The sequence below is a fragment of the Aspergillus pseudoviridinutans genome (genome assembly GCF_018340605.1).
Source record: "Aspergillus pseudoviridinutans IFM 55266 DNA, scaffold_2, whole genome shotgun sequence".
Classification (NCBI taxonomy): domain Eukaryota; kingdom Fungi; phylum Ascomycota; class Eurotiomycetes; order Eurotiales; family Aspergillaceae; genus Aspergillus; species Aspergillus pseudoviridinutans.
Window position 1 is genome coordinate 2,888,823 of NW_025091282.1, and position 24,403 is coordinate 2,913,225.

A 24,403-nucleotide genomic window follows, 5' to 3' on the forward strand; every position below is an offset into this window, starting at 1 on the left:
TGTCCTCCGAACTGAAACAAATCTCACTCCGCCCTCCGTCATCGGCCCTCTGTACAACTCACATCTCCTTTTTCGAGATAAAGGGCCTTCTTCTTTCATCGCTTATTGCTCTACAATTACCTACTGCTGCTCTCCTTCTTTCCTGCCCGACGTTCAGAATTTCCTGTGTTTCGCCGGGCGCAAGATTCGATCCTCCACCGCTTGACTGGCGCTGTAGCAGGTCTATCGCCGGACTTTTATCCGTCGTCACCGTTGTCCGGCACACGGTGTCGGTTTTGTCCTTGCACCAACCGTCAATCATCCATTGCCAACTCAGCCTGCATGACTGCTGTCGCTTCCGCCCGAGTCGGACCCTGAGACAGAGTGATGCCGAATCATTCGTGCGCCCGATCACAACTTCCCGTTAGCCCGCCTTAAATTGAATGGTTTACTGCGGAAGGATAATAGATAGGAAAAGAGAAGGAGTAGGAAGAAGAAGAAGAAGAAGAAGAGAGGGAGATAAAGTGATTAAGTGGAGGAACAATTTTATTCCCAGGTCCCAACACACAGAGGACAGGAAGGAAAGCATCAACAAAAACCCAGATAGGAGGATGCGCTGTCGCACTTCCTATATTGTTGGTTTGGAAAAAGGATAACAAAGAGTATGAAAATGACTGATCGCCCCTCATCAGCTGGCCTGGAGGAACCCGTGGACTTGGTTACTCGATATGGTCAAGCAGTGGACAGCGTTCCGTCCCGACGAAGTTCGGGTAGGTCTGCTGAAGCTCCAGAAGCCTCGCTGCCTACCCCGTCCGAGTCGGTAGACGTCAGGCAGGCAGTCGCCAAACCTCCCAGTGCCAAACTTGCCCTGCCTAACGGCGAGGTGGCGGATGCTCAAACGTCTCTTCGTCACACATTTCCCCATTTATACCATTCCTCCAGTGCATCCCGATCACCCTCGACCCGTACTTCATCCAGCTCGCTACAGGCGTTGAACGAAGACACCGTCGTTGACGCCCGGTCGGATCACGGTTTATGGACGAAGGCGTCTCTCGGGCGAAGAATGTCCCATCGCAGTGCGAACGATGCGGCGCCTGCCGATTACCCGGTATATCCTGACCAGTCCTACGCCGTGCTCCAATCACAAATACACCCTACCTATCACCCTCCATTTCTGCGCTCCCGCAGTTCCTACCCAGCACGGACTGAGTCGCTTGGCCGTCTTCCGACCCCGCGCGCCGCTCGCACTGCGGGCAACACTCCCGTATCGAGTCCAGGACTATTCTCCGTCCACAGTCCCCGCTCAACGCCTCCTCCTAACTCCGATGATGAAGGTCGCATAAGCAGTCCCTATCTACACCCTACTCATCTCCAGCCGCCGAAAGAGACACATACGGCGGAGGTCGACCGAGATCTCGTCACTGGAAACAAACTGATCAACCAATATGAGATTCTTGAAGAGCTTGGGCGTGGTGAGCATGGAAAAGTGAAACTCGGCCGCCATGTGACAACGCGTCAGAAAGTGGCAATCAAGATCGTTCAGCGCTATTCGAAACGACGCCGTTTGGGTAAATTGGGTAATCCCGAAGACAAGGTCAAGAAAGAAGTCGCCATTCTGAAGAAGGCTCGGCACCCAAATGTTGTCAGTCTGCTTGAAGTTATCGACGACCCGAACCGCCAGAAGGTGTATATAGTCTTAGAGTTCGTTGAGAACGGCGAGATCATCTGGCGGAAGAAAGGACTACGTGAGATTGTACAGGTCGACAAGCGCCGCCTGGAACGTGAAAAGGCCGGTATTCCCGAAACACCGTCGTTCTGGGAGGAGAGTCGACAATATGTCAGGACGGCGCAGCGCCTTCGTCGCCAGCGAGAGAAGGCACGTGAACGGCGCCAAATGAAAGCCGTTCACGCTCAACAGGCACCTATCCCCGCCTGGAGTTTAGAGCATGGAGCTGAGTCGGACGAGGAAGAGGAGGTTGATCCAGCACTGGCCCGCACCATTAGTCGCTCCATTGCGAGTCAGGACGAGACCCAAGACTCCCCGAGTCACTCCTTGACATCCGCACATGACTCTGCGCTGGCCGCAATTGAAGGTACAATGTACGGAGCCTATGTTGATTACTCCCTAGATAGGCGATTCAGTACCGCCTCGAGCAGCATGGGCTACGCACCCTCCGAGCCGGAGTGGTTCTCGGATGATGACGACATGTCGTACGTTCCATGCCTTACCGTCAACGAAGCGCGAAACGCATTCCGCGATTCTTTACTCGGTCTTGAATATCTTCACTATCAAGGTATCATCCACCGCGATATCAAGCCTGCGAATCTTTTAGTCACAAGCAATCACCGCGTGAAGATTTCCGACTTTGGTGTTTCCTATCTTGGGCGGCCCATGCGAGACGAAGAGGAGGAGCAAGTCGCTGAAACTGACGCGACTGAGCTGGACGATGCTCGAGAGTTATCCAAAACTGTTGGCACCCCGGCCTTCTACGCACCCGAACTGTGCTACACCGGCGACGACTTTGAAGAGACAATTGGCTCGGTGCCCAAAATTACCGGTGCGATCGATGTTTGGTCTCTCGGCGTGACCCTTTATGGAATGATCTTCGGGCGTCTGCCTTTCGTGTCCGACGACGAATACAGCATGTTTCAGACTATTGTCAAGAAAGATGTTTTCATTCCGCGCAAGCGCTTGCAGCCTGTCGAGGACGACCCCGAGACCGTCAGCCAATGGCCCCGATACTCGAACAACAACAAGCGGATGGAGGACGAGCTTGTCTATGAGGAGATCGACGATGAACTTTACGACCTGCTGAAGCGATTGTTGACCAAGGATCCCGTCAAGCGCATTACGGTCAAGGAGATTAAGCACCACCCTTGGGTCCTCCATGGCCTGCCGAATCCCAGAGCGTGGATTGATGAAACGGATCCAGGCTACCAGAGCAAGGGCAAGAAGATCGAAGTCTCCAACGAGGAAGTCACTACCGCCGTCAGCAAGGTACCGTTTATTCAACGGGTACGGTCAAATGTTGCCAAACTGTCGAACTACCTTACTGGAAGATCGAAAGACAAGGATAAGGAAACTCGCAAACGAACGTCAAGTACCACACCATCGGTCGAATCTACCGCCTCAAGCAATGCTAGCTTGGGAAAATATATCCTGGACAGTCGTCGGGGTAGTCTCAGGGAGGAGGATTTATACCGGCCTGCCAGGCTGGCAACAAGGGACGCTGAACATCCGCTGTCGCACAGCGTGACGGCGAGTCCGGTCGGTCGGGATAATCAAACCTCATACTTTGACGACGTAAGGACTGATGCAACGCTTGATCGTACGCCGCGCCCGGATCCTCATCGCGCGACGTCAACCTTGTCTACTGCCGGGTCTGCAAAGACTATCCGACCAGACTGGACAACCACACCGTGTGCAAGCCAGCGGGCCAGTGCGTCTTCCAAGATCGAAAACCAGGGCACCACCCATGTCGGTGGTCTCTTAGGCGGGGCAGGCCGTCGGCTAGCACGTGGCCTCCAAAGCAGAGAGTGGCGCTCAGATCGGTCCATTTCCGGAGATACCGCAGATTCCGTCTCTCTAGATGGTGATCGTCACTCAGAGCCCAGCCTTGCCTTGAGCGTCGCCTCCGCAGTTGGTCATCTACAAAGCTCGAGCTCTTTGCGGGACGAGGACTCCTCCTATTCGCATGTGGAGAGCTTGAGCGCAGCGGAATTAGGACACCGGCGCAATAGATCGCACCAGCTTACGACCAAATCATCACAGGAGCCGTTTCAATTCTCCAAAGATGTTTTGCTGAGGAAGCGACGGAGTGACATTTACCAGGCTCCTGTCGACGACCGAGTGCCACCGGAGAGCAAGAGCAAGTCCACCGACTCCCTAAATCTTCGACCCGAGCCGCAATCAGAGACAACAACAGCATGCACGATTGAAACAGCCACCACTGACACACCATCCGGTGGACTAACCACATCGCCACCCTCGGCGGCCACCATTTCCTCCTCCTCGGTCGACGACTACACCAGTGGAATGTCTCAGAGTGCTTCTCATCCGAGTATCCCCTCGGTCATTTCCGGTGCATCATCGCTTTCCGGTGATGGGTCCGTCAAGGACAAGGAATGTGAGCAGGCGGTCGCAGTCCCTTCCATCCTTCGCACGGGCGAAACGGTCAAGGCTAGACTCGTGCGGCCCCAACGGTCGCACGAGGACGATGAGTCGCGGTACTACTGTGATGATGAAAATGATTCGGAGGACGACTCTGAAGACGAGGTTCTCGTCATTGGCAGAAAGAAGCCAAGTCCGCAGAAGCCAGTGATGTGTGGTACTCAGGCTTCCAAGCCCAAGGCCTGAGCTAAACATATAGGAAATTCGCCTGACGCGGCCAACGAATCTTTCGAGTCAAAGTTTGCCGCCTGAAGCCCCAAAAAAAGAGAAGAAGAAAAGTCTTCCTATTTTGAGATCTCTAATACCTTGCTAAGGGCGCAGAAACCATTACCCTACTTCACATTTCTGTTATTGTTCTTTGAGCAGGCCCTGACGTGATGTCCAGTGTCTTGCTCCTTGCTGGGTCTCGTTTCTTTAATGTATATCAATTTTATCGCAAGGCCTTTTTCCTTCCTGTGTGTTGCACTTTTGCGGGTCCCTTCGACAGGCCATTCGATTGACTGCATTTGCTGTTGGCATACATGATACACTGCTTGTACATATATTCTCATGGGCGGCACGTCTATATTCGCCTTTTTCTTTACTTGCCTTTGCTCCCTTCTTCCTTTCTTATTGCGCACCCCGGCGTTCTTCGATTCGACCCTCTGCGATTATATATTGGGATTTTTTCTATGGCATGGGGTGTTTGAGATACAAACTCATCTGTCGTTGTACGTAATGTTGAAACACGAGGGAGGATCTGGGGATGCAAAGGTTGGGATATACCGAGCCAGAGTCCTTTTGAGGAAGCTCGCATGATGCATGAATGTCTTTTCCTTTTTGCTTTTTTCTTTATTTCACTTTGCGTGCTGTTGTGATGTGATGATGGATGATGATGACCTAAATTGGGAGACCTGGAACATCCCAGATGGCTTAGTATTTGACCCCCAGTTGGGATGAAGCAGTAACAATTGATGGATGCTTGGTTCTTATGAAATATCTACTCCCTACCTTTCGAGCTAACAATCATCTTGGGCTGGACTGAGGCTAGATCAGCTCCGGTGGAGGATGCTAGTCATGACTCCGCACATGGCGGTTTGAAATTCCCGGATCTGCGGTACTCGGGGTATCACCGTCCAGGAACCCACCACTTAGTCTTTTTCAAGGAAGTTCTTCAACTGCTCCTCCACCAATAGTGGGTGTTGCCTCAATGTACCTGAGCACCATTATTCCATGCCATTTACCCGGGCCATGAAAAGAAGCGGGCCACCGTGCCATCMTGCTGGGTCATGTGTCCTCGGTTGAGCCTGCTGGATGATGGTGCCGCAAGACCATCACCGGTTTCTGCTGAGACCGCTGTTGTCTCGGAGTTATTGCTCCCTTGTGTCCCAAGTTTGATTTGATGGATTAATGGGTGGTCCACCCATTGATTTCGTAGTAATGGCGGGGGGGAAGTAGGAGACGAGTATATATATGTGCTATGAGACACTCGTTTTACCTCGTTCTACAGTGCTCAGGTCTTGTTTTGACGTCCAGTGATCTGGATTCTGAAAGTTGCTCGGGCAAGATGATGCTCCTACCCCTTTTTGTTCTCCTCTTTCACTCCCTTGCTACTGCGTCGCTTACTTACCGCGGCGCTGATATTTCCTCCCTGCTGATTGAGGAGAAGGCCGGGATCAAGTACAAGAATCTGAACGGCCAGACGCAGCCGCTTGAGAATATTCTCAAAGCTAACGGTGTGAATTCCATTCGCCAGCGGGTGTGGGTGAACCCCAGCGATGGATCTTACGATCTGGACTATAACCTGCAGTTGGCGAAGAGGGTGAAGGCCGCGGGGATGAGCATCTACCTGGACTTGCACTTCAGTGATACTTGGGCGGACCCGAGTCATCAGGTACGTGGAATGTGAACGTGCCAGCAGTGCGCACTATGGCTGAGACGAGACAAATGTAGACCACACCCAGTGGGTGGTCGACCACCGACATTGGCACCCTCACCTGGCAAGTGTACAACTACACGAAGGAGGTCTGCGACACGTTCGCCAGCAACGGCATCGACGTCGCCATCGTGTCTATCGGCAACGAGATTCGCAACGGACTGCTATGGCCACTCGGCAAGACAAGTAGCTACGCCAACGTCGCCAACATCCTGCACTCGGCTGCCTGGGGCATCAAGGACTCGACTCAATCGCCCAAGCCGAAGATCATGATCCACCTCGACAACGGCTGGGACTGGTCGGCGCAGAAGTACTTCTACGACAGCGTCTTGTCGTCAGGCGGGAAACTGGCCAATTCCGACTTCGACCTCATCGGCGTCTCGTACTACCCGTTCTACAGCGCCAGCGCGACCCTGTCGGCGCTCACGACCAGCCTGAAGAACATCCACTCGACCTACGGCAAGGACGTGCTGGTCGTCGAGACGAACTGGCCCGTCTCGTGTCCGAACCCGGCGTATGCATTCCCTTCGGATCTCCAGAATATTCCTTTCTCGGCGGCCGGGCAGACGACGTTTGTGCAGCGGGTTGCGAATGTTGTGGCGGGGACCTCGGGTGGCATAGGGCTGTACTACTGGGAGCCAGCTTGGGTGCAGAATGCGGGCCTGGGCTCCAGCTGTGCGGACAACTTGATGGTGGATTGGCATACGGATCAGGCGAGGACAAGCTTGAGTGTGTTTGGGGGGATCTGATCGCTGTATATTCCTGGATGTAATTGCTATACTTGTGTACGGAGTAGTCTACGATTACTACCAGGCTACCAGGGGTCAATATTTTAGAATCCCAAGGCAGAAATAATTCCTTGAGACTTGATAGTCGAAAATGTGTCGAACTGTTGATCGCTCAGACTCGGACATGACGCTCGGTGGCTGTGCACCGCGACTAGTATCGACCAACACGTCTGGAGAGTCCACTTAGACCAAAGGGTTGACCTGTCAGAATCCTGCGAGCTAGTAGCTAAGAATCAGTTACCTCAAGGCTCACACTCTGTAATGTAGCACACAGATATAAAAAGAAAGGAAAGCTGTCAGGCTGACTTTTCGTACAGAAAGGGGAGGGATAGTCGTTTATATACTATGCTAATCTTGACACAATGAGCCGATCATGTCAGTAGCTAACACCCAACCTATCGATAATGGGGATCTGGATACTGATTTATGTGGGAAATTACAGGACAGCCTCACACCAATATCCCAAGATCGATTTTGAATATTTGTAACCGGGATGGCTGAGGGGGTCTTGCTCGATCTGTCTACATTAGTGCCGCAGCTGAGTGTTACGGGAATAGCATCAGGATAAGAACATCAGTTGAATATGTCATCCATCAACACAGTCCGTTCATATTCATGCTTCGGCGAAATGAGTCCTGATACTGGTCTCTGCATCAAGCACTCAAGATACCTACTTTCCCCTAATTTGTCTGCGTTTAGATTCCATGTAAGATTCTCCCCTTTAAACTGGTAAATACAGCCTACGGAGCACCTAGTATGTAGCCTAGTAATAGATCATACCTACTCCGTACTTAGTTCCCTATCGAGAGGGTGGTATGTTCTGCCCATGAATAGATACGCATTGTTAGGGCGCCAAAACCCCCAGAATCAGAGGAAGAGAAGCCCAACGCTCTTTTTCCCCCTCCGTGTGTCCGTCTTCTCTTTTAGTCTCATATTCTCCTTTATTAGGGGCCACAGGTCAAGACCTTATTATCGATTTTTTGATAAATATCCGCCTGAAAATATCATCATCATTGACGTCGTTGTCAGTCAAGTTTATCTGCTCCTCTTTGTCGTCGCCATAATTATAACGATAGCACGTGCCTGAGGGGGAATCATCATTATCTCTTCAGCTTCAACTTCATCATCATCATCCCTCCGTCCCTTGTCATTCTTCCTCATTTGAGTCTGATTGACGGAGATACGGCCCCAGCGTGTTAGATCCTTCGATGATCTTTTGACGTTCTCCTATATTTTCCTCGCCCAGGCACATTTCCCATACTAGAGACATGCTAGCCCCGAGAATGTGAAACAACCGCAAGACCAACCGCTGATACTTGCGCCACGAGGCTGATTCGCAAGGTGCACTCCAACTCCAAATCCCCGGATCTTGTCTGGTCCACTCCTGATCGCTGCGGATGATATCCCCTTCTGGCCCTCCTCCTTCTCTGCCGCACCCCCGTTGGTTATCATCTCTGCGCTCGTTGATCCCTCCCTAGTTCTCCCTTCACCGCCCCCTCCCTTCCCGCACATACATTCTACGGCGGCGCTTCTCTATCGACCACCCCTCCGCGCGCTCGGTCGCTTGTCCCTGTTTCCGCGGCCGTCTTCATCGCTAAGCCTCTGGGTCCAAATCTGTATCTATTCTGGGATCACGTTGCACAAACGTGATGACTTCACAGGAGATGTTCCCCGAGTTGGGGCAGTCTCCTGCACCTGGCGTTAAAAGCCGCGGTGTCAGCCCCTCACCCCATCATCATCAGCAGCCGCAGCAGCAGCAACAGCATCAACAACATCAAGGACAATTTACGGGAACAGTCACTGGCTTGGATCTTGATCCTTCGATTGCTGCAGCTAGTTCCTTCTCCAATTCGTCCTTCGATCCCAATAGCAACAACATCAACCCTTGCGCCGAATCGTATGGTTATACTGCCGCTGGCTATCTCTCAGGCACTCCTGCATCGCAGACCGACCAGAACTACGCGAATAGTCTTCAGATTGCGCAATCCTACGACACCGGTCTGGTTCCTCAGTTCAATGAGTCACACGGCTTGTCGATACAGCAGCAGTCGCAACAACCACAACACCAGCAGCCTCCCATCGATGATAACTTCTCCAACCTCTTGAACTCCAATACCACCGATTTCGACTTTAACACCGTCTACCAGGATCACAGTCCCAGTAGTAATACTGCTCCCGAGTACGACTCCTCCCTTTTGCTTGACCCTCAAGTCCACCAGCAGGCGCATCCGACCCAGATACCCTCCTCCCATTCCTCGACTTCTCCACAGATCTCCCCTCTCGAGCAACAGCAGCACTCCTCACCGGGTCCGATGTCACCCCAAGGCGCGACGACCGTGGCTTACTATACCCCTCAGCATTCCCGTCATGCTTCCTTAGACCCCGCCACGGCGGCCTTCCTCACCAGTAACGCGCATCCTGACTGGCAGGCTGTCATGGGCAATAGTGCCGCTTTCCAGGGCCATCGACGAGCTCCATCCGAGGTTTCTGAAATTTCGTCCGCCGCTCCTTCTCCGTACCTCTCACAACATGAGTCTTTCGATGGCGTAGACAACAATCCCTCTCCCCTTCTGGCGCCCCAAAACGATCCCACCTTGTATGATAATGCTCTTGGGATCGAGAACTTCACTTTGTCCGAGCAGCAGCAGCAGCAGCAGCATCAAGGGTTCAGCCCGGCGCACAGCCCGTACATCTCTCCGCGGCTGATGCCCCAACAGGGACAGGAAATGATCCCCAATGTGCCATATCTCTCTGGCCCAGCTCCGAACACGCAGTATCAGACACCTCCAAATGATATGTATGTCAATGGCTCGGAGGGCATGATGAATATGCCGCAGGGGACTCATCCATCTGTGGACATTGGCCAAGCCTCTCAAATGGCTCCGCCGTCGATCAACGTGGAATTCGCACCTCCGTCGCGGATCCCCAGCTTTGGACCTTCAAAACCGGCCAACAGCCTCGATTCCTTGAGTCCTCCACCTTCGTCGACACGTAAGTGCCCCTTGCATTCGATTCTCGTTTGTCATCAGGGAACTAATCAAAAATCGTAGGCTCTCGGGGGCGTAGCAAGTCTGATCCATATGCCCATCCTAGCACCACTCGGTTGCGCTCCTCGTCGACTTCGAGCAGCCTGGAGCCCCTTGCCCCTTCTACGCCTCGGTCACTTTCTCCATTCGACTCTTTAGGACGTCAACAGCAGAGCAATCCGAGCTCACGCGACCCGTCGCCGTCTAGATCCAACCGACGTCTGTCGACATCGTCGATCGATAGCCGCAATTACATTCTGGGCCTTGCGGATCCCCAACGGCCAGGGGCTAGCCCCAATGATTCGAAGCGTGTCCAGAAACATCCCGCAACGTTTCAGTGCACCTTGTGTCCGAAGCGCTTCACTCGGGCATACAATCTGCGGTCACATCTCCGAACCCACACGGACGAGCGGCCGTTTGTCTGCACTGTATGTGGCAAAGCCTTCGCTCGACAGCACGATCGTAAACGGCATGAAGGGCTGCACTCGGGCGAGAAGAAGTTTGTTTGTCAAGGAGAACTCTCCCGCGGCGGACAGTGGGGTTGCGGTCGCCGATTCGCTCGGGCGGACGCTTTGGGGCGTCATTTCCGTTCGGAAGCGGGGCGGATCTGTATCAAACCGCTGCTGGATGAGGAGTCGCAGGAGCGTGAGCGTTCACTCATGGACCAGCAGCAACATCATTTACAGCCACTTCCGCAGCAAGTGATGGTACCCATGGATAACCCACATGCTGGTAGTTTTGTGCTGCCTGCTGCGCTGCTGGCTCAATATCCGGCTCTCCAGACCCTGCAGTGGGATCAGATTGCCGCAACGGCGGATGATCCCAGTGACATAGGGGGCCGTAGCAGCTTCGACGCCAGCTCCGGCAACGAGTTCGGCTTCGAGGATGACGATTCGGGGATCAGCAGCGTGTCCGGTATAAATGCTGGGTACTCTGCTCCCGGTAATTTCTACTGAGTCAACCATGAGCGTCAGATACCAGGTGTCTCCATGGGAGATACCAATTATATCGACCGCTGACTGGGAAGGCTGATTACATGTTTTCTGCACTGTCTGTCTGCTATCTTGCCCGTTCTCAGGTTCTTCTTGAGATAGGCTTCGCATTCAGTCTCCGAGTTTCAGGCCCTGCTTCGCAGAAGCACAAGGAAGTGATTTGATTTGAAACTATATAGATGGATTTTGGCGTTGTGATAAAAGGTTGGATCACAAGGTTAACCAAATAACCGGCGGGTATACCTTCGTTTATACCTTTGTTTTCGCTTATTTCCCTTTTTGATTCCCTTTTTTTATCTTCTTCTGCCTTATTTTATTCCCCATTTGATCTTATATTCTTCTTCAGCCCCCCTTGGGCTGTCTACCTTCAAGGGGTGCACGGACCCCCTGTTACGTCTTCATGATGACTTTTTGAAACTCATACCCATGGATTTTCCACTTGTTCGTGTTGAGCTGTTTATTTACTGGCTCTTGTCAGGATACTCTGAACTAAGAATGGACTCGGTCTTCGATTGATTGGGCTGAATGTCGGGGTAGAAATTGAACCTTTCACCTTCGATTTAAATGCCTGGTGGGACGATCGTAGACTGAATTAGAGCTTGTCGTCGAGCCCAGAGTATGAACTATGACAACATCTATACTGATCTCGGCAGCTAAGCTTAAGCTTATACAACATTGCGAGGGGAAATAAAAATTGTCGAGTAAGGTATACACAAACACACAATCCGGAATGGAGGTTACTCCTCAACCCGGGTCTAGCAATTCATCGGCGGCGCATCTCGACCAACTTCCCAATCTCTTCGATCCATTTCTGAGAAAACTCCTCCTCGGTGAACCGCAGGGCGGACTTGCGGGCGCGCTGGCGCATCGCGACTTTCTCCTCCGCCGGCAGGGCCAGGGCGGCCTCGAACGCGGCTGCGAATTCGTCCTCGGTTGAGGCGCGGAAGCCCGTCGCCCCGTCGCCGAGGTCGATGACAATGTCCTCGCGCGGGCCGCCGGAGTCGTGGACGACGCTGATCAGGCCTGCCGCCTGGTACTCGACGACGCAGATGCCAAAGTGCTCGTTCCACATGGCGTTAACGCCGACTGAGGCGGACCGCAAATGCGACAGGATGGTGGGCCAGCTTGCGTCGCAGATGAAGGTGGTGTGGTCGCGGATGCGGAGCTCGTGGGCCAGCAGGCGGAGGTTATAGATGTGCGTTTCGTCCGGGCTGGAGTGACGGACGGAACCGATGAGGACCAGTTTGGGCTGGGGGAGAGCGGCCGAGGCAGGGTTCTTCTTGCGTTCGTTGAGGAAGCGGGCGAACGAGCGCAGGACCAGCGGGTGGTTTTTCTCAGGCCGGAATTGAGCGATATACAGGATGATGGGTTCCCGGCTGCGCTCCGAGTCCTCATCGACAGTGATGGTCGACTCGATCTCGGACACTGCCGTGGGCGGGAAGATGACGGTGGGCTCTTTGAAGGTCCTGCGCGTCCGTGCGGAGCCCCAGATGGCCCGGATATGGGCCGATGTCCAGGAAGAGTTGCACATGACAACGTCAACATGGCCTCCGACCCAACCGTAGAGACGGGCAAATGCCAGCCAGTACTTGCGCTTGACCTGGCCCTTGAACCCCTTACCTGCACCCGCATTGACCCCTTTTAGGCCGGTGCTGTCATCCAGAGATTGAAGCATGTCGGTCGAGATGGTAGGATAGTGGACGTATGCACCTGTAGGGACAGAGGGGAAAAGCAGCTTGCAGAACGCAAGGGTAAATGCGTAGCCCATGGTGTCGATGAACACATCCGGGACGAGCAGGTTGAAGGCGTCATAGGCAACCACCAGAGACCCGAGAGACTGTCCCAGAAGCGTCATGTACGGATACATGCTGCTCAGGACATATTTACGTGTAGTCAAATAGAGCAGAACAACAGTGGGCGCATGAAGTTGAATATTGAAGCGGTTCTGCAGGGGTTGGTCCTTGAGTCAGCGAGTCCTTCGTAAATAGACCGGCTAGACTCACCTCTACCCTCTCTAGCATGGCCGTCTTGTTGACCTCGTGGTCACCAGTATATATAGCACAGATTGCCTTGGGCCACCGCCGTTGCGTGGCTCTTACAGCTTCCCAAAGAACACGTTCTCCTCCTCCGCCAGCGTTACTAAGTCAACGAGGATTGGTCAGCCAATGTTGCTCACTGGTGTAGCTTCTGAAATTCCTCCTACCAGAAAGGGTGAAAGAATCCAACAATACCCTCCCAGTCTGCATCTTCTGGACATTTGGCGCCCCTATTCCCGCCTTTCTTACTGGGGCCAGCTGTCGCGGAGCTGGAACTCGAGCTATCAACCTTCTCCCAGTCCTCATCCTCTCCCCTTGGAGACGACTTGGGCCGCTTTACCAGCTGCTCCTCCTCATCCGCTCGAACTCTCGAGATCAGAAACTCCCTGCGAGACCGTGTCCTCTTTTGAATAATCCATCCGACACCACGGAGCACGAAGCGGAGAACCCCCAAGGGGAGCTGGGGGAGGAGGACGCAGGTCGCAAGGAGGGCGAGAAGTGAGAGGAATGTCTTTAACAGAAACAGCATCATGATTGACTCAAAACAAGAGACATAGTCAATGGTATTTTCTTGTAGATCGGGGAGTCGAGGACAGAAGATGATGAATGGGTGGGATGTCCGGCTGACGACTACCGACTGATCATATTCGGCTCAAAATAGCAGCTGTATTATTTAGCAGTTCCCTATCGATAGCAGCTGTCGATAACAAACACCTGATGATAACACCTGATGATAACAGTTGTACCTTAGACAGTGTATGTAATGTATGTAATGTCCTGTCCTGTTTGGTTTGATATTCCTTACCTATAAGGTAGGTGCTGTCAGGTATTGTAACTCGAAACGCCACGTGATATGCTTACTGAAGCTTTGGAGCATCGCTTTGTTTTTTCCCGAGCTTGCGGAGAGCACATGTACTGCTCCATTGTAAGTGTATATTAATCTCCTCTCATTCTCTTTCCGCGGAATAAATATTTTCTTCTAAGTCTCTCGTTCAACTGTGTTCCAATTACCTCTTTCAGCAATTGAGCTGTCCATAACGATGAGACCGCTTCGTCCTTCGCTCCGTTCGCCGCATACTTCCGGTAAACGGGTAGCCCAGCAGATACGGCATTTCCATCCCACGAGGCCATCTCCTTTTATTAATGAAGTGCTGGACGTTTCGTCGAGTTTCATTCATGCTGTTCATTCGATCAGTGGCCTCCCATGGGCCTTGTCCATCCCATTGACCGCCTTGATCGTCCGAACCTCCGTTGCGATGCCGCTGCAGATGTACACCAAAGTCCAAGCCCGCAAGGAACGAGATCTAGCCCCGCTACTTCATTCATGGAGGAAACATTTTCAAGCGCAAATCAAAAAGCGTGTTGATGCCGAGAATGATAACCCAATCCTCCCGAGAGAGGCAATCCGAGAGTTGGCGACAAAGGTCAAGGCAAAGCGGAAGGAACTGCACAAGCGATGGAACGTGCCCCGATTCTGGAAACCTGCCAGCTTCCTGCAGATACCGATATGGATCTCAGTTATGGAGAGCCTCCGAGCCATGTCTGGGAACAACAAGGGTCTTGTACCGTACCTCCTCTCCCTGGTTGAACCGTCCTCCACAGAGCCAAGCACCGCGGTTCACCTGGCGGTCGAACCGTCGCTGGCCACTGAAGGAGCTCTCTGGTTCCCCGACCTCTTGGCTGGAGACTCAACTGGCATTCTTCCAGCTGCACTCACTCTGTCAATCATACTCAACATTCGTGCTGGGTGGAAGGCTCCCTCTCTTTCTGACATGGCTGACTTACCGCGGATCGAGATTGCAAAGAACCTGACTGTGCGTGGTATCAGGGTACTGGTCCAGGCACTTGCCTTGAATATTGGCGTCTCGTCCTATCTGTACGAGATGCCTTCTGCGCTCATGATATACTGGATAAGCAGTACGAATATTGCTACTTTGCAAACTTTCTTACTGGAGAGGTACATGTTGTCAAAGCCACTCCTAGAGCCCTGGAGACAGATTCATATCGGCTATCCTCAACTAGGTGAAAAGACGTCTTCGCTGAAAAAATGATCAAGATTGCTTGTCACCGGAGCGCGGATGGCCAACCATCTATGATGAACGAAATGGAGAACACAGATGGAGCCAAGCATGCAAGAATTAGATCACCAGTGATAGGTGGAAGAAGGGCCAAAGCAGAGAAGGCCTCTCAGGGCCACACGAGTCAAAATGGCTGTCCGCTCGTGCTGATGCCTCCTTAACGAGCTTCAGGCATGTGGCGCTTGCATCCGATGACCAGGCTCAGGTCACTCTCTACTCAGGCGGCGGAGCTCCGTGCAAGTTGCTGTACGTGCCGCTTGTGTAGTCAAAGAACCGGTAGTTTGGAATTTGCCGAGGAACCCCAGTTGCTCGTCGAGTGCGAGCCCAGCCCTGACCCCATTCCTGTTCCACTGTATCGCGCGCCCTGCTGTCAAGCTCTTGAGGGCTCCTGTCGTCCACAGTAAAAAGTGGGTCAGGGTCATGTCTGAGGCCAGATAGCCATTTAAGAATGATCTCCTCACGCGTCATTGGACCGTCAGGTGCAGCAGATTCGACTGGGACCCCACCTCTGTCTTCGGATACAGTGTCAGTTTCCTCTGGGACTTGAACATTCGCGTTCTCAGTCGCTGGGTTGACTCCGGCCGGAATGTGGCATCCGTTATTCTCCTTTTCAGTGACATCGTCGTGAAGCTCAATTCCGAGTCCAGGGTTGTTGAGATCTTGGTCATTTTCGTTATCAGCTCCAGCATCTTTTTTGGCTGGAGACTGTGCGTTCTCAGAATTATCCTCTGGGGACGCAAGAGCAAGATGCTCGATTCCGGCGTTGTATGTGACCCAAAAGTTGAGGAACTCATCCTCCTCCCATCTGAGATCTTCCATGTCTGTACTGCTCTTCTACAGAATGTACCGCGAATCAGCTGAGGAACTCGGAACTCTATTAGCCGGGATCAATGACCTACCAGGTTGAACGGTTGAATGCTGCTCTGACTTCGGATGGCAAAGACACAGCCTTGAAGGAACGACCTTATGGGAATTGTCAACGGGCAAGATCACAGACCAGGACAATTAGTCAACAGAAGACACAACTGGGCACCTACGAATTTTCGAGCTAGCTGCAGTATGTGAGCAATTCCAAAACAAGGAGATTTCAACTTGCTTCTTCCAAAAAGCACTGTCAGCTTGACGACGTGTCTGGAAGAGAAAAGACTCCGAGGTTGAGAAAGAAGAGGGATAAGAATCAGGACATGAATAGGARGGGTATGAGAGAAGTGCGGCAAAAGTTCAGGAAGCAATAGTCACTGTGCTTGGAGAAACTTGCTCGCCCCTGTCCCAAACGGGTCGTGATTGACGCCGTCTGAGACGACACCATCCTCTATATGATGTCGTTGCAGAGTAGTATAGTGCTCTCTCCCCCTTCTATCTACTAGAAGTGGAAGTCTAAATTCACTATACTTACCTTCCTACCCCCTTGAGAACCTTAGCCATCTCTATCCAAGATCAGTCTGCATACACTAATAGTAGACGCCTATCAGCATTACATCCAACTGAAAACTTTAAAGAGAGGTCCCCTAAGCAAAGGCCTAGAGGCCAGCACCTTAAACATAGTCCTTAAACTCTCTTCCTGAGCAAAGATAGAGGATACCTTGACTTCCTCAGATCTATACTCACTGAGGTGCTTCAGGGCATGACTCCTCACGTGGCTTCACTGCTCTCCAGACCCACGTGGGTCCACGTGACTCATAGTAAATAGCCTCGCTGCCACGCTCAGATGACTTCACGAGTGAATTTTTTTTTGGATTCTTATTTTCTGTCTATTTATTTTTCTTAACCTATCGATGGATCTTCTTAGTGGAATGGTTTTCCCTGCGCGTGGGTCCACGTGACTCATAGTAAATAGCCTCGCTGCCACGCTCAGATGACTTCACGAGTGAATTTTTTTTTGGATTCTTATTTTCTGTCTATTTATTTTTCTTAACCTATCGATGGATCTTCTTAGTGGAATGGTTTTCCCTGCGCGTTAGGATTTATATTCAGCCTTGATCAAAGGTACTTGGAGTAGGGTACTCCTAGACCAGAATCATATCCTTCATATTGCAAATCTACCATGCTAAGCAATTTATGAGTATTGCCGCTGCAGTAGTGTCATCAACGCCAGAACCCAAGAACCACGCCAGCATATGCACTGGAAAATAACTCAGTCCAACCCAAGAGAGCCCGTGGAGAATTTCATCCGATGGTATCCTCCCCAGAAACAGACAGTAGAAAGTGAAGACCATGTAGAAGAAAACGGCGTCCCTGCGCTAGAGGAAAATGTAAATTGGATGCCATTGGTTCGATAAGATATCGATGCTATCATAGCTTGGCCTTCTGGTTTTCCTCAGACGCGCTGGCTTCCTGGTTGACAGTGATGGTGCGGTTGTCAGGACCGTCGCCGAAGAAGATGACCTCCACGGTAATGTCGTCGCTGGCAAACTTGTGAGTTCATTTTCAAAGAGGGGGACGACAGAGCAAAGTGCAAGAGATAGAGGAGTATTACTTACCGGTATCTGCGGGAGTACGGACTTGGGAGTGTGAGCAAAGCGCAAACCATGTCCCTGTCCTTGCCACCCATCGCGTTGCGCACGAGATGAGTTGCCGCGTTCTTGTCTTCTACGACAAAACGACTTGCAACGCCCGAAATGTCGTACTGTTGCTGACGGATCGGACGGCGCTGGCCTTCGGTGGTCGTCTCCTTGGGTGCCTCTACGGGCAGATGCTTGTCGTCCATGCCAAACCAGCTCTGCAGCCACGCCTTATTGGTTCCGTTGTTGCCAGATCGCTGCTGGTCAACCCATTGGCCCACAAGGCCAACGACTTCTTCATTGCTCAGCATCTCCCAGAGGCCGTCCGTAGCCATGACTACAAAGTCACCCTTACTAGGCTCAATCTTTGTGGTCGTGATAACAGGTTCGGCGGTGACATAAGGAGGAGTCTTCAACAGTGGGTGAGGGGTCCTTCCGAAAAACTGCTTCTTGATTTTTTCCTGGGTCTCCTTGCTCCACTTATAGAATGCATCTCCAAAGGAACGGCTAGGCTCCAGTTGTCCGAGAATTCTTCCGTTACGCACAACATTCGGTTCGCCTGGGTGTTCCTCCCGCAGACGGTTCATCTCTGAGGGGGTGCCGCCAGTCTGGTCCTCAGAAAGCGGTGTTGCCGTCCATTTTCCCGTAGGTCCACGGCGGCCAAGAACAGCTCTTGAGTCACCAGCACAGGCAACCTTGAGGTCTTTGGACTGCGAGTCATAGAATGCAAGCAGAGCACAGGATCCGGAGAGAGCGGGGGCAAGCAGCTCGGCAGCGGCTCGGCGGGAGTTGGATTTGAGGACCTTATCGACACTACTATGCACGATATCGTTATCAAGGCGGACAAAGGCTTGCTTGATTGCCGCATCCACAGCTTCGGATGATGGGCTAATAAGCGAAGGATTGGTGGCGGCAGCCTTGTAGGTAGTGTTCAGCTCCCGGGCCACGTATGAAATCAGGACATTGCGAAGTTTGGCGGAGGTTGTCCATCCCCTAGCTCAGACGTTAGAATTTGCAGGTATGGGTTGTTAGGCAGCAGCCTTACGAATGACCATCAAACACAGCCCAGAACATCCAATCACTAGTCGACTCGCCTTCGTTCGCCGCAGCTACAGAGGAAGGCACCTCGACAATCTTCTCGGCATGATCATCCTCGATCGGCGAGTTGCTCGGCACCTGGACCACATCGTATCGCACGACACCTTTGCCCCGGTTCACCATAAAAGACTGCTCATTCCTCCTCAACTTCTGTGTCGCCTGTTCAGGCGTCAACATCTCTAGAATTCGGCGGTCGGAATCGTCTGTCTGCTTGTAAAGAGGCTGGTCTCCAGATAGTGTTGCCGTGTAGAACTGGTCATTATCCACGAGGATCGCACGTCTGGTAGATTCCGCGGATTCTTCACCGTGCGCTCCTGAAGATGCGTCTGTAGCTATCGACCGTGTCTGCGATGGGGTTGTCACAGAGCTCTGCGGAGAGTTGCTACCCTGATAAGCGTACCAAGCGCCAGATGCGACGACCGTCGATATCACCGCAAGAGAAAAGTTTCGGAGATGCATCGATGACTGCAAGGTCGCTGGAATGAAGGAGGGATGTCGTCCACGGGAGGAGAGCCGGAGACCTAGAGGCTGATTATGGGAGAACGACACAGCGCACGGTTTCCTAGCGCCGACCTTCCATACTGGTACACGACGGGCAGTACGGAAAGTCTGGAGGGCCAGGCGACGCATTGAACTTGCGGTAACGTTCAGACAATTAAGAAACCGTAGGATCCAGCGAGGCTGGTACGGAAAAGCGGAATGGTGTTTTTGGCCCTGACTGTTGGATCTCCAGAAACATGGAGAGCGGTCCCAGGGGAGATGATAACGTCATGTGATAGATAGCGTATCGTATCGTATGGTAAGGTAATATTGGGTTAACTTGGTAAGGTATCGTACAGCAATCTACGTGGTCCCGCACTAAGCCTAAGCGGGCTGTGTCGTCATGTCTGCGGTCTTCGTTCTTGTCCAAATATCTGCCAGAGATTGATCATTCGAGGATTGATTGCCATCAAAGCATTTTAAGGTTGGATATCACTGGCATAGAGTCTCATCGTCCTCCGCAACTCGACCCTGAATGTCCTCCCGAGCGATTCGCAAGCTGCAGAAGCTTCGCGAACAAGAGTTGCAAAAAGCCCACCTACAAGCGGAGCAAGACAACGATGAGTTGGATGAGTACGAGCCGATAATCCAGCCCTCAAGGCCGAAGCTGAATGCTTTTGATCTTCTCAATGCTGGTGACCATGAGGATGAGGAGCGCGAGTCTGATCACGATATCGAAGAGACGGTGACTCACCCGCCAGAAGATGTCCCTGTCCCCGCAAAATCCGCGGATTCTAGTAAGAAGAAGAAAAAGAAGAACAAGAAGAAAAAGGCGGCGGTGGCAAAGCTTACGGCCACAGGAGGAGCGGCCGGTGCCAAGTCAGACGATGAGCTGGACGAGATCGATCGAGCTCTGAAGGAACTAGCTGTTGAATCCAAGGGTACTGACAGCCAAAAGGCTGCAGCTGTGTCCCCAGAGGATGTCCGCTGCGCATCGTTCCCCAGAACACCAGAAGAGCTGCTTTCGATTGAACCTAAATTCCTCAACGCCATGAACGAGATGCGAAGGTTATTTGGGAATGTGGTATTGGAGAGTTTCGACGAAGAATCTGGGACGGGCCGCAGGAGGGATAGAAATAGGGAAATGGTTGATCTCGGGCGCGCTTTGACTGGTAGGTATAGTCCTGCCAGCAAAGGTCTAAGCCTAGCAGGGACTACGCAGCGGCGGAATGTTCTCATGCAGGGAAAAGATGAGTGGCCACGCGCTCCCAGTGGTGGTTTGGGAATGGAGCTGGTAGAAAAACTACCCAGTGGAGCTACGAAATACCAGATTGTCCACAACTCTGCGTATACAGACGTGCAAAGACAATTTGATATGTGCGTCGAGTCCATGGATCCGCAACGAATGATACACCTGTTGCAATATAACCCGTACCACATCTCTACTCTCCTTCAAGTGTCCGAGATAGCAAAACATCAGGGCGATCATGCCGTTTCCGCTGATCTCCTCGAGCGAGCCCTGTTCAATATCGGGCGCTCGGCTCACTCGTCGTTTGGCAATCGCTTAAAGGAAGGTCAGGCAAAACTCGACTTTGTCCACATGGCAAATCGTGAGCTATGGCTTGTGGGTTGGAGGTATATTGCGAATCTAGGGATGAAAGGAACATGGAGGACAGCATACGAATGGGCTAAGCTACTGCTGGGCCTCAATGATGACGACCCATATTGCATCAGGCTTCTGATCGACCATCTCGCGCTCCGGGGCAGAGAATACTCACACTTTGTCGATTTGTGCACACAAACTAGACTGAGTGAGGACTGGGCGCTGTTGCCCAATATCCAATGCTCACTTGCACTGGCATATCTTCGGCTGAATAAGCCAAAGGAATGCCGCGAGCAGCTGCGCCGCGCGATGTCGAGATATCCATGGGTATTCTGTAAGCTTGCGCAGGAGTTAGATATTCAACCCATGCCCAAGCGTATATGGGGCAAGATGCCTCCGACGGACGCCCACGAGTTGCTCACTGAACTCTATATTGCCAGAGCCAAGGACCTCTGGAATACCCCTGAGGCGGTCTCTCTGATTGTGGAAATCGCCGACACTCTTCCAGAGGATGAAGAGCCCATCGAACCTCCGGAAATCACCCTAGACATTGCACGCCATGTCGTTCTCTCGGATATCCCGCGTGTCACAACACATTTGCCTGGACGCTTTGTTTCGGGGCGAATCTCGGCATCTGATCCTCTCCCGCCTTACGACTCCGAGGCTCATCGCCAGCAATCGGACCCAACGCCGTCCTACTTGGCGCAGATGCCAGAAGTAGGCCGACCACAATGGCTTCGCGATCTGCTAGACCAGCTGAACAACGGAGCGCTTCATTTTCCTCGATTCCGCGGGGACGACAATGGAGAGATCCGCGACGATGTCTTATCCGATAACGATCGGGAGGAAGCTGGTGGCGAGCGCCGACATCCTATGGCCGACCAGGGAGCATCACTAGAGCAGTGGCTTTTGGGAGATGGTATGCAGAGCTTGCAAGCCTTTCTGAATCAGTACGGGGTCGATCGTGGTAACTGGGGCGATGTGGTCGACTACTCTCCCTTGACGGAGTATCTAGACGCTCTGGATGCTGTGCAGCCGGATGACGCACGAGAAGAGTTGCTTCATGGGCGAATTAGGGAGATTATGGGTGATATGGTTGTTGATATGCTCGAGAACGAGCTTGAACTTCAGCAATATGACGAGGAGGACGAAATCTGATCACAGTTCCTGGTCTCGGTCAAATTGGTTGTATATACCCTGTATAGCAATAAATGTCGGCCGGCTTCTCCCGGCCTGGCCTGAAGTATACTGCTCAACCGTCTTTCAAGGCAACGTAGCCATAATGTTGTAGTATCAGTCATTCTGCGGATATGTTCGTCCGGATATATACTTCCGCGGCGACAGGACTCAGCACCATATACATCTACATCTACATATATATATATAGATGCCTCACGCTTTGGCACACAAAACAAGCAAATATGAACTACAGGAAGCAGCGTCCAAATATACACTCTTGAGATTACAGAGTTACGGAATGACTTCAATTTCACGGTGACAAAGAAATGCCTTGGTGTCTGACAGCCAATCCCAGTGCTTGCTTAGTCACAATCTCTTATCGGATGCGATCACCAAACGGGATCTAGTAGAGAGGTACTAACAGCTGCTATTAATATAGACTCTCATCAAGGAAAATCTTCATCCTTCGCTTTGAAGACTCACCTCTTACTGTTTCACATTTCCTACGGCTTTGAACGCTGGACGTACTTCGGCTAGTGACTACGATATCAATGTGCTAGACTCGTTCCGATTCGAGACGGCGTCGATTGGCACTCAAACTTTTCCAAGCTTAATCTCTGTGTCATTGATTGTCCCTTCGCTCGCGTTCCTTTCTGCAATCACAGGACTCGGGTCGCAGAATCACAATGTCCCTCTTACTGGCCCGGGAAGATATGCCTGTGGAAAATTATGTCCCGATAACACCGCGTGAAGCTGCCTCTGGTCTTCTGGGTTCTATCTCCTTGACCTGTTGGATTTTCTTACTGGTATGGCTCACTGGCCTGGATATCGCAATCAACCGTTCGCACGAGACAAACAAGAGTTCAATGCTGATCGCAACCCTGTGCAGGTTCCCCAACTCATTGAAAACTACTGTAATGGCAATGCTGAAGCCATCTCGCTCCTCTTCCTCTTCGTCTGGTTCATTGGCGATATCACCAACCTGATCGGAGGCGCTTGGGCCGGTCTCGTCCCCGTCATTGTGGCCATTGCAGTCTATTTCTGTATTGCGGATGGCGTGCTCATCACGCAATGTCTCTACTACAAAACCCGCAATGCTCGTCGCGAGACCCTCCTCCGTCGTCGGCGCTCCTCCACCGTCACCCCCGACCCGACAACCCCTTTACTCGGCCGTCGATTCAGCGATACCCTAGAACGGGGTCCTGCTTTGCGACGCCGATCTATGGCGTCGCAGCGTAGTGGACGGGATGGTCATAGTCACCCTGACGACGCTCTAGCTAATATTGTCGAGGACATCGAGGTTGGCCGGAGTGCTTGGATGAAGAACTTCAGCAGTGTCCTGGCAATCTGCGTCATCGGCATGGCCGGTTGGACGGTCGCCTGGCAGACGGGGGTCTGGAAACCAGCTCCGGAGGAGCGTGACGGGGGCGTGGACATGGCAGCTGGCGCGCAAGTGCTGGGATATATCAGTGCCGTTTGTTATCTGGGGTGAGTGTGCTTTCTGACGGAAACGGAGCTGGACTGACAGTAAGCTACTAGTGCGCGACTTCCTCAAATCTACAAGAACTACTGCGACAAGTCATGCGAAGGTACGTGCCTTGAACTTCAAGACCATTCACATAAGAAAGACCCTATTTACTGATCTTTTCATAAGGACTTTCATTGCTTTTCTTCATCCTGTCTTTGATGGGCAATCTAACCTATGGCGCTGGCGTAAGTAGTAGGCTACTCATCTTACCTCACTGCCGATCTAACCATTCACAGATTCTCTGCCATTCAACGGAAAAGAATTACGTTGTGACAAACCTACCCTGGCTAATTGGCTCTTTGGGCACGATGGTAGAGGACGTGGTCATTTTCGCACAATTTCGCCTTTACGCAGAGCAGAGTCCTCAGCTCACAACTGCAGTGTCGTGATATCCTCGCTCTTCCCTGCAGGATATGCCCTTATGGCTCAGCAGCGGTTGATATACTACCCCAAGTATGCTTTGCTTTTATATCATGTCATTTCCTGCACTGTATTCCGACAAAAGTTCTGTTGTTTCTTTCGTTTTCCTTCCAGGAGTGACGGAGTATGTTCTGCGGATTTGGCACGGCGTTGGTGGTTCGGTTGACTGCAAGATTGCTACAACGGTGTATATTAAGAACTTATACGTTGTATACTGCGCGAGGCGACATGAGGACACAGGGATTTACAAGGTGTATACGATTGGTGACAATTGCAGCAGAAGGAATCCTTTGTTCATGGTCGCATGACAGACATAGCATGAGAACTGGGCAACTATGCTAGAAAAGTAATCTAGCAACAAGCAAATGGCAAAAACTTTTTCTGAGAACCTATTATGATTCTAACCGAGGGCGGCCACAACGATCTCGCCCTCGGCAGATATGGATATGCCAATTCTCCCTTTACTTGACGGCCCGAAATCCTAGCGTCATCCGTACCGGTACCTCTGTCACGACGGAACCCATCATGCAAGCAAAGCGCCCAGTCCCACCAGATGTCCTTGTCCGTTTGATTCTTCTTTTTTTCCCTTTTTGGTCTTCGTGCAGTCGC

The 24,403-nt window shown here is 52.0% G+C and overlaps 9 protein-coding genes across 9 annotated transcripts; 6 read left to right on the plus strand and 3 right to left on the minus strand.

The window, feature by feature from the left end:
• Positions 1-649: 649 nt before the first annotated feature.
• Positions 650-4,336, plus strand: Asppvi_003067 (putative serine/threonine protein kinase; the record flags this gene model as incomplete). Its single annotated transcript, XM_043299039.1, has 1 exon — positions 650-4,336. The coding sequence occupies one exon, from the start codon at positions 650-652 to the stop codon at positions 4,334-4,336; it is 3,687 nt and encodes a 1,228-aa protein (XP_043154974.1).
• A 1,360-nt stretch (positions 4,337-5,696) lies between these two features.
• Positions 5,697-6,814, plus strand: Asppvi_003068 (arabinogalactan endo-1,4-beta-galactosidase; the record flags this gene model as incomplete). The annotated part of the gene is made up of 2 exons (XM_043299040.1): positions 5,697-6,023; positions 6,083-6,814. The coding sequence occupies 2 exons, from the start codon at positions 5,697-5,699 to the stop codon at positions 6,812-6,814; spliced, it is 1,059 nt and encodes a 352-aa protein (XP_043154975.1).
• A 1,688-nt stretch (positions 6,815-8,502) lies between these two features.
• crzA (putative C2H2 transcription factor Crz1) lies at positions 8,503-10,835 on the plus strand (the record flags this gene model as incomplete). Its single annotated transcript, XM_043299041.1, has 2 exons — positions 8,503-9,844; positions 9,904-10,835. The coding sequence occupies 2 exons, from the start codon at positions 8,503-8,505 to the stop codon at positions 10,833-10,835; spliced, it is 2,274 nt and encodes a 757-aa protein (XP_043154976.1).
• Positions 10,836-11,634: 799 nt separating this feature from the next.
• On the minus strand, positions 11,635-13,439 carry Asppvi_003070 (alpha-1,2-mannosyltransferase ALG11; the record flags this gene model as incomplete). Its single annotated transcript, XM_043299042.1, has 3 exons — positions 11,635-12,816; positions 12,875-13,010; positions 13,075-13,439. 3 exons carry the CDS (start codon positions 13,437-13,439, stop codon positions 11,635-11,637), a joined length of 1,683 nt encoding a protein of 560 aa, XP_043154977.1.
• A 508-nt stretch (positions 13,440-13,947) lies between these two features.
• Positions 13,948-14,958, plus strand: Asppvi_003071 (putative mitochondrial export translocase Oxa2; the record flags this gene model as incomplete). Its single annotated transcript, XM_043299043.1, has 1 exon — positions 13,948-14,958. The coding sequence occupies one exon, from the start codon at positions 13,948-13,950 to the stop codon at positions 14,956-14,958; it is 1,011 nt and encodes a 336-aa protein (XP_043154978.1).
• Positions 14,959-15,198: 240 nt separating this feature from the next.
• Asppvi_003072 (uncharacterized protein) lies at positions 15,199-15,804 on the minus strand (the record flags this gene model as incomplete). The annotated part of the gene is made up of 1 exon (XM_043299044.1): positions 15,199-15,804. One exon carries the CDS (start codon positions 15,802-15,804, stop codon positions 15,199-15,201), a length of 606 nt encoding a protein of 201 aa, XP_043154979.1.
• A 1,473-nt stretch (positions 15,805-17,277) lies between these two features.
• On the minus strand, positions 17,278-19,214 carry ptcF (type 2C protein phosphatase ptcF; the record flags this gene model as incomplete). Its single annotated transcript, XM_043299045.1, has 3 exons — positions 17,278-17,389; positions 17,466-18,479; positions 18,532-19,214. The coding sequence occupies 3 exons, from the start codon at positions 19,212-19,214 to the stop codon at positions 17,278-17,280; spliced, it is 1,809 nt and encodes a 602-aa protein (XP_043154980.1).
• Positions 19,215-19,599: 385 nt separating this feature from the next.
• On the plus strand, positions 19,600-21,825 carry Asppvi_003074 (transcriptional repressor TCF25 family protein; the record flags this gene model as incomplete). Its single annotated transcript, XM_043299046.1, has 2 exons — positions 19,600-20,236; positions 20,276-21,825. 2 exons carry the CDS (start codon positions 19,600-19,602, stop codon positions 21,823-21,825), a joined length of 2,187 nt encoding a protein of 728 aa, XP_043154981.1.
• Positions 21,826-22,532: 707 nt separating this feature from the next.
• On the plus strand, positions 22,533-23,763 carry Asppvi_003075 (PQ-loop repeat-containing protein; the record flags this gene model as incomplete). Its single annotated transcript, XM_043299047.1, has 5 exons — positions 22,533-22,652; positions 22,736-23,334; positions 23,386-23,435; positions 23,501-23,559; positions 23,611-23,763. The coding sequence occupies 5 exons, from the start codon at positions 22,533-22,535 to the stop codon at positions 23,761-23,763; spliced, it is 981 nt and encodes a 326-aa protein (XP_043154982.1).
• Positions 23,764-24,403: the final 640 nt, after the last annotated feature.